The sequence below is a fragment of the Oryctolagus cuniculus genome, chromosome 6, assembly GCF_051225735.1.
Source record: "Oryctolagus cuniculus isolate XC-2025 breed Fujian yellow rabbit chromosome 6, ASM5122573v1, whole genome shotgun sequence".
Taxonomy (NCBI): Eukaryota; Metazoa; Chordata; class Mammalia; order Lagomorpha; family Leporidae; genus Oryctolagus; species Oryctolagus cuniculus.
This window is the reverse complement of record NC_142872.1, coordinates 101,062,080-101,075,542: the sequence shown is the minus strand read 5'-3', so window position 1 is coordinate 101,075,542 and position 13,463 is coordinate 101,062,080. Positions and strand designations below refer to the sequence as shown.

Here is a 13,463-nt window from a genome sequence, read left to right as displayed (position 1 = left end):
TACATTGAGGGAAGAACAAATTGAACAAGCCCTAAGGAGGGGATGAAATTGGTAGAAAGAAATCAGAAGAGATTGTGGAGAGTGAGTGGGCAGTGGCGGGGAGGGAGGGCAGAGGAGGATGAGGAAAGATAAGGTAGAAGTAAGCTCCATAAACCGTTATAAGTGGTGATAATGATTCATATTTTCTTAAGAATGGATGAGATGTAATTGGAAGGTTTTGTGCAGTAGTCATTGGATACAGTTCTTCTAAAAATAAGAGCAATCTAGTTACTGCACAGCTTGGACATTCCAAGAACAAAAGTAGAAGCAGAAAGACATAATAGGTAGCTGCTCCAGTTTCAGACCTCTTCCAAATTTTTGGTTGTGAACCATGACTTGGGATCCACAGGAACTGTGTTGTGGTGCCATTTGTTAAACTGCTGCTTACCACACCAACATCCCATATTAGTGTGTGAGTTCGAACCCTGGCTGCTCCATTTCTAATCCAGCTCCCTGCTGATGCTCCAAGGCAACAGTGAAAGATGGCCTAAGTGCTTGAGCCCCTGCCACCCACATTGGAGACTTAGAGGGAGATCTGTGCTCCTAGTTTTAGCCTGGAACAGTCCTGGCTATTGCAGACATTTGGAAAGTGAACCAGCAGGTTGAGGATCTAGCTCTCTTTCTCTGTCTCCCTGTGCCTTTCAAATGAATAAAAATAAATCTTTTTCAAAAGTGATATCTTTCCTTTGATCTTGGAAAAAAAGTTTTTATCTTGACTCTCACTACATATATGGTATGAATTATAGCACATTCTGAAATTATTAGTCATCAGATCACTTGAATCCCATGCGCTAATCTGTAGCATACATTATAAAATATAAGTAACATAATATTTAGGATAAAAATATTTTTATATTATCATATTTTATGCTATCAATGTTATAAAATATATCATTCACCAAAATGTTATTTTGGTATTTCTATTATTATAATGTTAATTTTAAAATTTATCAGCATTTGGAGCAGTGTGGTTAAATATAGTCATTAAATTTGGAAAGTTTTGCTTAATTTCAAATGTCATTTTCATTTATTTTGGTTTAAAATATTAATCATGATAGCTTAACTGTCACTAGCTTGTCTGTCAAGGCAAATGTTTATTATTAGTGAATCATTAATAGCACATTTGTCATTCCAAGTAGACTTGAAGGATTTGAATTCTTTGGCCAGCCTGTCATATCTAATTAGATCATCATTTTTACCTCATAATGTGGCTGACATAAAACTTGTTATAATAAACAAGGTAATTATAAACTGTTAAATTTCCTTGGTATTAGCTGTGTGTTTATTATTAAATTATATTCAATCTTAGTTTTGTGGGAACATCCTGTGACTATTTGTGAATGTGAAGTGGAAGTGGGATTTTGAAATTAATTGATTCTCTTACCTGGTTCATCAAAATGCACCAAGTGGAAAAGCCTTAAAAAGAAGAGCCACATGAAGAGCCCAAGTGAGGCACTGCCTTTGACCCCCCACCATTCCTCCATGTATGCCACCCTTTTGGGACCTGTGGTCCTGAGACATAGGGACCAAGGGAGGGAAGCCCCATCAACCCATTTTCCTGTAAGGAATTCTATTTTCTTTCTTTTTAAAATTAAATTTAAATTAATTGTGGTTAAATATAACTGATAAAATTAAATATAAGTTCTTGTTTTTAAGCACTATTTTCAGTGGTTCTTCTGGCACCCATTTTTGGAAACTCAGATCTGACTTTGGATACCATTAATCTGTGTGAGAGAAGATAATGTCTTGGATTAGGTTGACAGCAGCTGAGATGAGACTAAGCATGAATTGGCATGGTGAATGTTACTGGAGACAATAACTTATGCACCAAATGTGCTTATCCTGATTAGGTTGTTTCTGGGATTATAGGACTTTTCATTGTCCAGTCACTTACAAAGTTTTTTTTTTTTTTCAAAAACAAAACATTTTGAGATAATATTAATGTTTCAAATTAATATTTTGGTGTTACTTAACATTTTTGGAAATTATACCTCTTTTTCTCACAAACACCTAGTTTTCTCACTGAAAAATTTTGGCTCCTATAAAGAGTTGCCTTAATTGCTTATATGCAGAATTCTTTTTCTTTTTGTATTTCTCACATACCCATTGATCATACTAACAGACTACTAAATCAAGTGAAATATTTACTTGTAAATCTGTCTTTCCGAACAGGTCTTCAAAGAGGAGGTACCTTTCTCTGAAGGGAGGAGAGAACCTCCACTTTGACTATGACCTTGTCTAAACAAGATAAGAGTCGGAGAACTCAAGCGGCTTCCATAGCCTTGGAAACTCATGACTGGAGCATAGGGAGATTACTGATGCCATAAACAGAAGTGTCAATTTGTAAAGTCAACAACAGGAGTCACTGTGCACTTACTCCTCATGTAGGATCTCTGTCCTTAATGTGCTATACATTGAGACTTAATGCTATAACGAGTACTCAAACAGTATATTTCACTTTGTGTTTCTATGGGGGTGCAAACCGTTGAAATCTTTACTTAATGTATACTAAACTGATCTTCTGTAAAAAAAAAAAAAAAAGGAAGAAGAAATTATCAATTCCCAACTTGACTCTCACTGGGATTAAACATGACAATAGGTCTGATCTGATTTCATCATCATTTAAAAAATCATCTATTATTTTTCACTTTATGTTTCTGTGTGGGAGCAAACTGTTGAAATCTTTACTTAATGTATGCTAAACTGATCTTCTGTATATAAAGAGAATCGAAAATGAATCTTGATGTGAATGGAAGGGGAGAGGGAGTGGGAAAGGGGAGGGTTGCGGGTGGGAGGGACGGTATGGGGGGGAAGCCATTGTAATCCATAAGCCGTACTTTGGAAATTTATATTCATTAAATAAAAGTTTAAAAAAAAAGAAATTCACTTAATAAAAAGCAAAAAAAAATCTGTCTTTCCAATAGATTCCATTAATGAAGCCCACTAAAAATACTGTGTTTTAAAATCTTTTGAAATTTTTGTCTGACCATCCTATTCCCAACAAAATTCTTATGTTGAAAACTTAACTGCCAGTGCTGTAGCATTAGGAGGTGAGGCTATGGAAGCTAGTTAGGACAAGAGGGTAAAGTCTTCACAAATGGGATCAGTGCCTTTCACAAGAGGCTTCAGAGAGCTGCCCCTGTGAGGATACAACAAGTTGATAGTCTGCAACCTGGAAGAGGTTTCTTACAAGAACCCAGCCATGCTGTCACTTTGCTTTCAGGCTTCCCAGTGTCCAGATCTCTGAGCAATCAACCAATCAATGGCCCTTTGTTACAGCAGTCTGAACAATAGCACTCCCTCATGTGGACAAACCATTTAGCCAACCTTTTCTGATGGAAATCGGGGATGTTTCTGTCCTTTAGGTGTTAGAAATAATGCTGTCATGGTTAACATTTATGTGTGTAAATTCATATTTTCCAGTGTACTTCTGGAATAAAGTTGTAAAAGATAAATTACTTGGTCAAAAGGCAAATACAGTAGTTTTTCAAGACGTTGTCAAATTCTAGAGTATAGAGAACTTCTAAATATCGTTTAATTTTAGAATTCAGCAGCAAGGTTTTAGCATTTTCATTCATTTTATCAAAAACTCATTTTTGAAATAGTAATGAACCACAATGTTCAATATATTATTTAGAACTGAGAACAAATTCCTGTTGGCACTTGAGTTTAGTACAACTCAAGTATCCATTCAAAAGCTGGAATGTTCCTTTCAACTAATAGGCTACCAATGTAAGATACTGCCAGAACCTAGATTAGCTTGCAACAAGGGGAAGAGTTAAAGTCAGAGATTCATCTAGGATCAGTACCATCTCTCCAGTTTGCTAAGACAGGGCTAGTCATTTCTTAAGTAGCTCAAGAAGGGGCTGGGGCTCTCTGGCCTTGCAATTCCCAGGTTCCTGTTGCAAAAGGCATTCAATCAGAAATCCATAGAAGAAGGAATAGACTTTACTCACAAGAACATAATCTTCTTATTTGTGAAAGCTGATGTTTGCCTCAACAAGCTGTGCCTGCTTCTCTTGAGGGCATAACATAGCTCTCACTGGCAGGAAAGGTAGACTAGAATCATCACCCTCCCTCCCCCATTTCTTCACTTTCAGGGACTTGTACTCCTAGGAGGATGAAATTTTTATTCACAACAGTCAGGCATAGTCAGAGGGGCTAGAATTTTCATCCCCCTCACGGAACCCCATATCCTTTGGAGGTGAGTCAAAGTGCCTAGATATGTGGGCAGGAAAATAGAGCCTTGAAATGGGAGGAGGTATGGCGAATGAGAGAGATGACTAGCAAAAGAGAAAGAACTGAGACAGCTACAGGGCTGGAGTGGAAGACCCTGGAAAAGTTAGGTTCTCCTTCCTTACAGTATGCTAATGAGAAATTTCAAAGTTCTACATTCTAGTTAGTCCTACGTGGGACTGGCCTGTGAGATCTACTATCTCACCAGAGAGGATGGAGTTAAATCTACAAGGCAGAGTCCCTCTGAGAATCACTAGCTTTGGTCCAACTAGTGACCCAGGAAGGTGCCTGTCCCCGAGAAACACCTAGTGTCTCCTCAGGCCCTTTGTATGGGGACTCATAAAATATTTGTGTTTAGTTGCTATGATTGTCATCAGCCAGAGATCCTTGATATATTGCTCTTTGTCTCTTGTTCCATAAAAATGTCATTAATTTTTATTGAAATTATTATGTTATTTATTTAAGAAGCAGAAAGTAGAGAGAGAGAGAATTAGTTTTCCTGTCCACTAGTTCACTCCTCAAATGCCTGCAACACCCTATCTCCCTATCTTGATCCAGGTCTTTCAGATGAGTGGCAGCAACCCACTTTACTTGAGCCATCACTTGCTGCCTCACAGGGAGTGTATTAGCTGGAAGCTGGAAGTGGGAGCAGATCTGGGACATAAGCCCAGGCACCCCAGTATGGGAGGCAGGCTTTCCAAGTAGCATATTAATCTCTAGACAACCCACCCACCCATAGAAATGTCTTTTATACTGATATCTCAAAATATTTTTTGATTTAGTGGGAAAAGGGAAGGGGAAGAAATTAAAAAGAAAAATAGAAAGTTGGGTATATTTCAATGATATGTTAAAGATAGAATCATTGCTGCTTATAAAAGTAGTTCAAAATTATTATGTCATCAAGTTCTGAAACTATTTGAAAATTCTATTAAAATGATTAGATATACTTCAAAAACAGAACAATTAATTATAATATTTTATTGAACAAAAAAATACAGTGGAGCTAAAAAGGCTATATTTGATGTGGTTCATAAGGACAGAGTTTTACACAGGTGTAACATACATACATATTCAGGATATTATTTTACAATATCAAATGCACCTTTCACTGCCACAGCATTAGGTAGTGAATAAAACTTATACAGATTAACCTGTTTCTTTAAAGTATCTAACATCATACAGTATATTTTAAGATTATATAAACATTTCAAACATTGAAGTAATTTAAAGCATATTGTGTTCTAATGTGCACCACAATAATCTCTAATCCTCAAAATATAATGGTACCGAAATTCTGTTTGTCAAATAATAAAACACAAGATGTTGTAAAATGTAACCAAGCACCAATTTAACCCAGCATTTAATTCTTCACAAAACTAAGAGTTTGCTAACACATGCAAATTTAACTGAGTAGTCAAAAGAACCACCAAATGTAACCTAGGCCCTCAGATTATCTTTGGTTTATGTATTCTTTTATTAGCTGATTGTTTTTCAAGAAAATGATAAAAATGAATGATTTAGATCAACTTTTTTTTGGTTAATAGAATCATAGGGCTCATACAAGAAAGCACTGGGGTAGGTGTAGGGGCGGAGAGGCTCATTTGATGTTTATTATATGTTGTATTTTTGCATAGGACTTAGAGCACCAAAAGGGTTCTATTGCTTTCAGATAAGTTTGAAAATATTGATTTGGCAAAAAAGCTTCAAGAACATTTATTTGGCTATTCTAGTACAGTTTAAGAAATTTGTGAAAAGAGATTATGATTCATTCCAGACAATTTTGTAATTCAAATGAATGTTCACCTGAGAATATGAGTAACCTTCATTATTTACTGGTGACATAATTTTCACCTGTTAGCTGGAAGAACTTTAAATGAAATAGTATCATTGAATATTAGCTCAGTAGTGAATAGTATACCCAAATAATATTTTTGAATCTTAGCGAACAATTAAATGTGGAGGAACAACTCTTTAATGTATAGGATTTATTGTTATTATAGTGTATCTCATTTTATCTTGTGTATTATGCTAAATAAAAATATATTATAATTCCTGAAAATGAGATAAATTAATTTTGACTATTATAATTGTACTTGTGATGTAAACGAAATGGAAAATATATTTCAGCAATACTGGATTCAAAACAAACTTTAGGAAGCACCTCAGAACTGGAAAATTGTGAGAAACATATTTAGAAAGTGGGTGACAGTACAAATTAAAAATCTTATACCTCTTAGGCCAGTGAATCAATAGAGAAAGCATTTTTACATATCATCAATTTAGGAAGCATCCATGAATTCTATCAGAAATTACTTTTACCTCAGGCCAGGTGGCCATCAAGAGAAGTTGTTTTCAGAACCACCAGAGGGCGACAGTGTCCACAGCATTGTTAGTGTAGGTGCCATTTAAATTTGGACGCTGCCAAAGTAAAAAATGTTTTAAAAGATAATTGGTAATTTCTAAACAAATATATTTGTATGTTATAATGCCTAGTAATATATGGCTGTTAAATTAGAAATTAGAGTCAACTGTACTATTTTTGGTGAATAATTTAACCTAGAATTGTGTTAATGTGTCTGAATCAGGAATTGAACAGATACCACTTTAAACAATGGCTAAAATTATTACTAAAGCCATTAGCACTCACAATTCACTTAGCACCATATATTTAGCACCAGAATAGATATTAAATTAATACAAAATTTAATTGCAAACAAACTTCAAAATTATAGCAAGAATATGGTGATTGTAATGTGTTTTCAGCACCATTAATCATTGAATTGTTAAACTTCCTAGGTTTCTATTGACCTTTCATAAATCAAAACGAAAGTATGGCATAATTGTAAGTCACTTGCATGTGTTTAAATGGTTCCACCCACACATACAATGAAAATACAAGGAAAAACACCTTATAAAAACATTTTGTTAGATATTGGTAGAAATGTAACTCTGTTTTCCCCAACACTTCAGTAGGTAAAAACTATCTGCTTCCAGGCTGCTGGGGAGCCTACTGAGACACTTTGTTACACACTGGGAAACGAGAACAAAAGCCCAGGCTTTAATCTCCTTTAGTGGATACATTTGAGTTATTTGTTTAGCTTGTGCATTTATTTCCTAAGCATGGTAGGAACATCAAACATATAAACTGACTTAAGTTTATGTTAGATTGTTATGTTGATTGATTTAACACAAGTACATATGAAGGAGATAGTAAACATAAAGATACTTCAAAATTTGTGGAAAATGAAATTAAAATAAGTTTATTTTGGTGTAAACATTTTTTGAATCTGCACATATCAGGAGTCCTCCAAAAGTTCATGAAAAATGCTTGCTATGAAAAAACTGCATGAATTTCAAAACTTTTTGTACAAAAGTAAACTTTTTAATTATATTTTCCACAAACTTTATGACCTTTCCTTTATATTGTTTCAATTCAAATATTCTGAGTAAATTGAATTGGACAAACTTGCTCTAGTGTTTGTCAGCTCTGTGCTAAATCTGCACACTGGAACTTCGAATGAGAGGTCCCATGAGCATTTCATGGGGGCATTGCAGCAGTGTCCAGTGATGTGACGAGGCTTTGACTACTTAACAGAAGCAAAAATGATAATAATAATAATACCAGTTTCTTCCACATTTTAAAGCAGATTTATCTGTCATAAACCAGGATGATCAAGAGTGTGCCAACACAACTCAGAAAGTTATAGAAAGAAATCCATTGCATCATAGATAAAATTTTACTTTGTTTTTTGGAAGACAGGGAGGCACAGAAATATTATCATGATAGATTACTTTTCTTTTCTACCAAAAAAAAATCTATACCATAAAGAGGATCAATCCTATAAAATAAGTGTATCAATTACTATTGTTTTAAATGAAATCTTTCCAAATGAAAACTTCCGTCCTTACTATGTGAAGCTGCTCTTATGAAATAGATTATCCCCTGGCTCTTTCTGCCTCTGGGAAACAGCCATGCTAGCACCATTGTTGAATCTGATAAAAAATATGACTCACTGTGTTGATAGTAGCTCATTTTCATTTGCTTTAGCTTGGAAAATAAAATATTTTACATGGCCACTTTATATTATTAAGTTTAAAAATTACAGATAGAATAACACTATACCCGTTATATTTTAAGCAGAGCTGTTAAATTATAAATAAACTCATAGTTCTAGTTGTGGTTTGGAAAGTACTCTTATGAAAGTGTAATTTACAAGTGTGTAGACCCCTAGTCTAATCTCAATCTGATGTTTAATGGTTTATCACTCAAAGCTTTCTATTTGAGACATTTTTGTCCTAATAAGTCACGGAAAGGTGGGATTTCTCTAAACTGTTGCAGTTCTAGAGTTTTTAGCTAATAGTAAAAATGCACTCATGTAAACATTACATTATAGTTGCTGTATGAAATGCTGGGATAAATACAAAGAATTAGACAGAGTTCCTGTCAAAGAAGAGCTCATATATTAATGATAATTTTAGAATTCATATATTTCTATTAGTATGTAAATTTACCTTGGTGGCAACCTCTAGGAAATAAATAGCAAATACCACCATTCTTCCTTAAAACTGAGAAAGAAACTAAACAAGAGTACAGCCAGTGAGTCTACACTGAGAACAGCTACCTCCTGTTCAATAGTACTCTCTGCTGTTTCTGTAGAACTGACATGGTCAAATCGTGGATGGAAACACTATCTACCTGAATCAAGAAAAGTTCAACTAATGAGCTTTCCCTTCAGTTGCCCTGACACAACAGATAAAAGTTGGATTGGGGCCTAAATTATGTAATGACTCTATTCTTCATTTTATTCTCTAAAAATACCTACTTTTAATAGGGTCTGATTGCACCCACAAAAAGTACTATAGTATCATTACATTGGGTCACCATATCTGTAAAAAAAAATTGGGCTGGTTGTTTGTCCTCAAATGGACCCAATCTCCAGACGGGAGAGTTTGCACATTGAATAGATTTAATTAACTCTGTCATCCTCAGAAACTCCAAATGTGTGTGACATTTTAAACACATAGCTCCCTCCTGCCATGTGCACTGTGGAACTAATCATGTTTACTTGTTCCATAATCCTCTGGAGGCATTCTGTAACCTGAATGAAATACACACACATTCGAAAGCTAATGTGTTAGGTGTCTGGATCCAGATGTATCCTCTCAAACAGACTTCATGAATAAGGAACCGTTACATTTCCAAATCACATGAATGAAATTTTCAGTGACGGAATTGACTTTCGTAGTCAAACTTAATGAAGGGCCAGCGCTGTGGCTCACTTGGCTAATCCTCCGCCTGCGGCACTGGCACCCCGGGTTCTAGTCCCGGTTGGGGTGCTGGGTTCTAGTCCCGGTTGCTCCTCTTCCAGTCCAGCTCTCTGCTGTGACCTGGGAAGGCAGCGGAGGATGGCCCAAGTGCTTGGGTCCCTGCACCCGCAAGGTAGACCAGGAGCAAGTACCCAGCTCCTGGCTTCGGATTGGTGCAGCTGCAGCGCTGGCCGTAGCGGCCATTAGAGGAGTGAACCAACAGAAGGAAGACCTTTCTCTCTCTCTCTCTCTCTCTCTCACTGTCTTGTCTCTCTCTCTCACTGTCTAACTCTGCCTGGCCAAAAAAAAAAAAAAAAAAAACTTAACGAAGAACTGAAAATTATTCCTCCATAAAAATACAAAATAAAGTTGATAATGAGTTCTTAGAAAAGCATCTGTACCAGGCTCCATTAAAAAAAAAAAAAAAAAAAAGCACCCTGGCTGAATGTGGTATGCTGGAGGGACCTTGAAATTCTCAAAGGCCCAACATGACAAGTAGATTGAGTCTCACCAATTCATAAGAGGCAAAAACCATGAAGAGAGGGAGGTGTCTTTGGCATCCCTCATGTCACTTTCTGGATCCTTTCACCTCCTGCTGCTCCTGAGCAGTCTTTAAGATGCGCCATGCCCCTAGGATACACATCCATCTTAACTTCTCCACCCGGGCTTTCTGTGCAAATACTCTGTTTCTGTGACTTTTCATACCTGTCCTCTACTTCTTAATTATCCTAGACATTATCAGTTTTTTGGGGATTTTGCTTTCTGCTTTCCGAAATCAAAACTACCTAATCTGCTTCTGAAATCTCCAGGCAGTTGTTAATTCTAACTTTGCCTTTCTCTCTCTAAATAATGTGGCTAAATTTTCATAGGAATCAGAGGTCTTACATATTTCACAGGGTAGCTGATCACATATTGCAGCTACAGGTGAACACTGTTGGTATGCTCAATTTCTCAAAACTATGTAAAAATTAATTTGTTAAAATAATTTAACAGAGGCTTATGTTGTGGTGTAGTGGGTAAAGCTGCTGACTGCAATGCCAGCATCCATATAGGTGCCAGTAAAAGTCCCACCTACTGCACTTCCAATGAGGCTACCTGCTAACGGCCTGGGAAAGGCAGCAGAGAATAGCCCAAGTGCTTGGGCCCCTGCACCCATTTGAGACCTCGAAAAGGCTCCTGGGTCCTGGTTTTGGCATAGCCCAGCCTCCACTGTTGCAGTCATTTGAGGAGTGAACCAGTGGATGGAAGATCTCTTATTCCCCCTCCCCTCTCACTCCCTCTCTCCCTGTAAGTCTGACTTTCAAATAAATAAATAAATCTTAAAAAAGACTTTTACAGCAAAATTTATAGGCTATATTATTTCCTGAAGACTTTTTTGAACTTCTTGTGGACAGGAACCATGTCTCATTGTCTTTGCACTATCAGGACATAACCAATAGAGTGCCTTGTTTGTCATAAATACTCTACACATAATTAGCCGATTTACGTAAGTAAGAATAAGAAAAAGTCTTGATTTGAAAGCTTACATCACTCAAGGATATCTTTGGATATCTTTTGGTGAACCAACATAAGGTAAAATATCTCCAGAATAAAAATCTATGGCTGCCTATATAAGTTATTTTTCCACATGTCACTGTCGAGTATTTTGCATTATAGATAGGTGTTAGAGATGTCCCACCACCTCACACATACTTTGGAATAAGTTTTTAAAATATTTCAATTCAAGCTTAGAGGTCAGAAATAGAAATGGATATTTTGAATCTAAAAGAATAAAAACAAATACACTAGACAAACACTCATTTATACAATTGAATAGTAAAAGGAAAAAAGATTATCATAAAATATGTATAATATGTGCAAAATTCAATATATATATATGCCTATGATTTCCCCAAACCATTATATCTCCTGATGGAAAGTAAGCTTATTTAAACCAGTATAGGTAGTTTGATGTCACTCCTGGAAAACACAGGTTGTCAGTACAGGATCCCCCATAACTTGGAGGACAAGATGAGCACGGCACCCCTACTTTATATGGTGCTTCTCCAATCCAGTTGCCCCTAGAATGGGTAAAAAAGATAGCATTGGTTATACTCATGCATTTAAAAAGATTGGATGATTCTTAAACATATACTCATGGGTATAGATATTTATAATCCTTTGGAAAATTTTAGAAAAACATGGAAAGTTATATCAATTTCTTATTTTAGCAGTAATTTATATTCATCTTGTTTTTGAATACCTTCTCTCTGAGTAAGTTAATGCTATTTTAACTTACAGATGAGACCTTCCAGGGTATGATGACATCATTAATCGTCACCAGTTTCATTCCATTCACTACATCTGGCTTATAGTTTAGAGGCCTTCTACTGAACACTGTCAGGACATTTTCATTAACCTTACTCCTTTTAAACTCATTCTGGAGTGGGATTTGGCCTTGTCTGATATCTGAGTGCCTGGGTTATTTCTTCTTCTTTTTTTTTTTTTTTTAAAGAATTATTTACTTGAAAGACAGTTACAGAGAGAGGTAGAGCAAGAGAGAGAGGTCTTCCATTCTGCTGGTTCACTCCCCAAATGATGGGAATGCCCAGAGCTAAGCTGATTAGAAGCCAGGAGCCAGGTCTCCCATGCAAGTGCAGTGACCCAAGGACTTGGGACATCTTCTGCTGCTTTCCCAGGCCATAGAAGAGAGCTAGATCAGGAGAGGAGCAGCTGGGACTCGAACCAGTGCCCACATGGGAGGCTGGCGCTGCAGGCTGGGACTTTAACCTGCTGCACCACAGCACCGGTCCTGTGAATGCCTGGGTTTCAATCCTGACTCTATCTTACTGCTAATGCACACTCTGAGACACAGCATTGATGGCTCAGTGGTAATCTGGGGAGTAGACCAGTAGACAGGAGCTCTGTTTGTCTATATGTCTCTCTCTTTCTCCCCCTTCCTGTTGCTCAAACAAATAAAGGTAAGAAAAATTAAACTCATGCTAATGCTTGTGAAAAGATGTTAAATAAAGAGGAATACTTAGTGTTTTCTGGTATGTTTAGAAGTGATGTAATGAGTAACAAGTCATCATGTACACACAAAAGAAATATGCTATAAATGTTTACAAGATTTCTTTCCAGGGACCAGCGCTTGTGGCACAGCAGGTTAAAACCCTGGCCTGCAGCACAGGCATCACATAGGACCAGTTCAAGTGCTAGCTGCTCCACTTCTGATCAGCTCTCTGCTATGGCCTGGGAAAGCAGTGGAAGGTGGCCCAAGTCCTTGGGCCCCTGCACCTGAGTGGGAGACCTGGAGGAAGCTCTCGGCTTTGGATAAGCTCAGCTCTGGCCATTGTGGTCATTTGGGGAGTGAATCAGCAGATGGAAGTCCCCCCCCAACCCCGGCTCTACCTCTCCCTCTAACTCTGTCTTTCAAATAAATAAAATAAATCTTAGAAAAAATGTTTCTAAAGCTTGAAATGTCTTAGATTCCTAGTCTTTGTAAAATGAGATAAGAAAAACTGTTCTCACAGTAAGAGAATAATGGCCTACAGCAATGATTAAAGTTTGTTCCAAAAACTTTTTACATATATAGAGTTGTAGCTACGAATTTTTTATTTAGTGCTATTCATTTTTTATAACAATGGACACATTTAAGTTGTTAGTCTATGCAACCAGTATTTTTCTTTATCTGTATTAATGGCAATGATCAATATAATAAAGCAACTTCTCCATTTAGGATAGTGAGAAATAGCCACTTTGATGTACTGTTATTTAGCTCTTGTAATTATAAAGCAGAAGTAACAAAATAATGTCAACTGGTGATAGGAATTAGAGAATCTAATTTTAATCTGGACAGAAGCATGAACAAAGGTGAAAGATCAGGAGAAAATCTGGTCATC

General features: G+C 36.5%; 1 protein-coding gene across 1 annotated transcript in view; it reads right to left on the bottom strand.

Annotated features, from left to right (window-relative positions):
- Window positions 1-5,238: 5,238 nt before the first annotated feature.
- PI15 (peptidase inhibitor 15) overlaps window positions 5,239-13,463 on the bottom strand; it is a 37,004-nt gene continuing 28,779 nt past the window's right edge. The window contains exon 6 of the mRNA XM_008255671.4: window positions 5,239-11,642. Coding sequence (XP_008253893.1) covers window positions 11,507-11,642 — 136 coding nt within the window. The 3' untranslated portion in view covers window positions 5,239-11,506. The remainder of the gene's footprint in view (window positions 11,643-13,463) is intronic.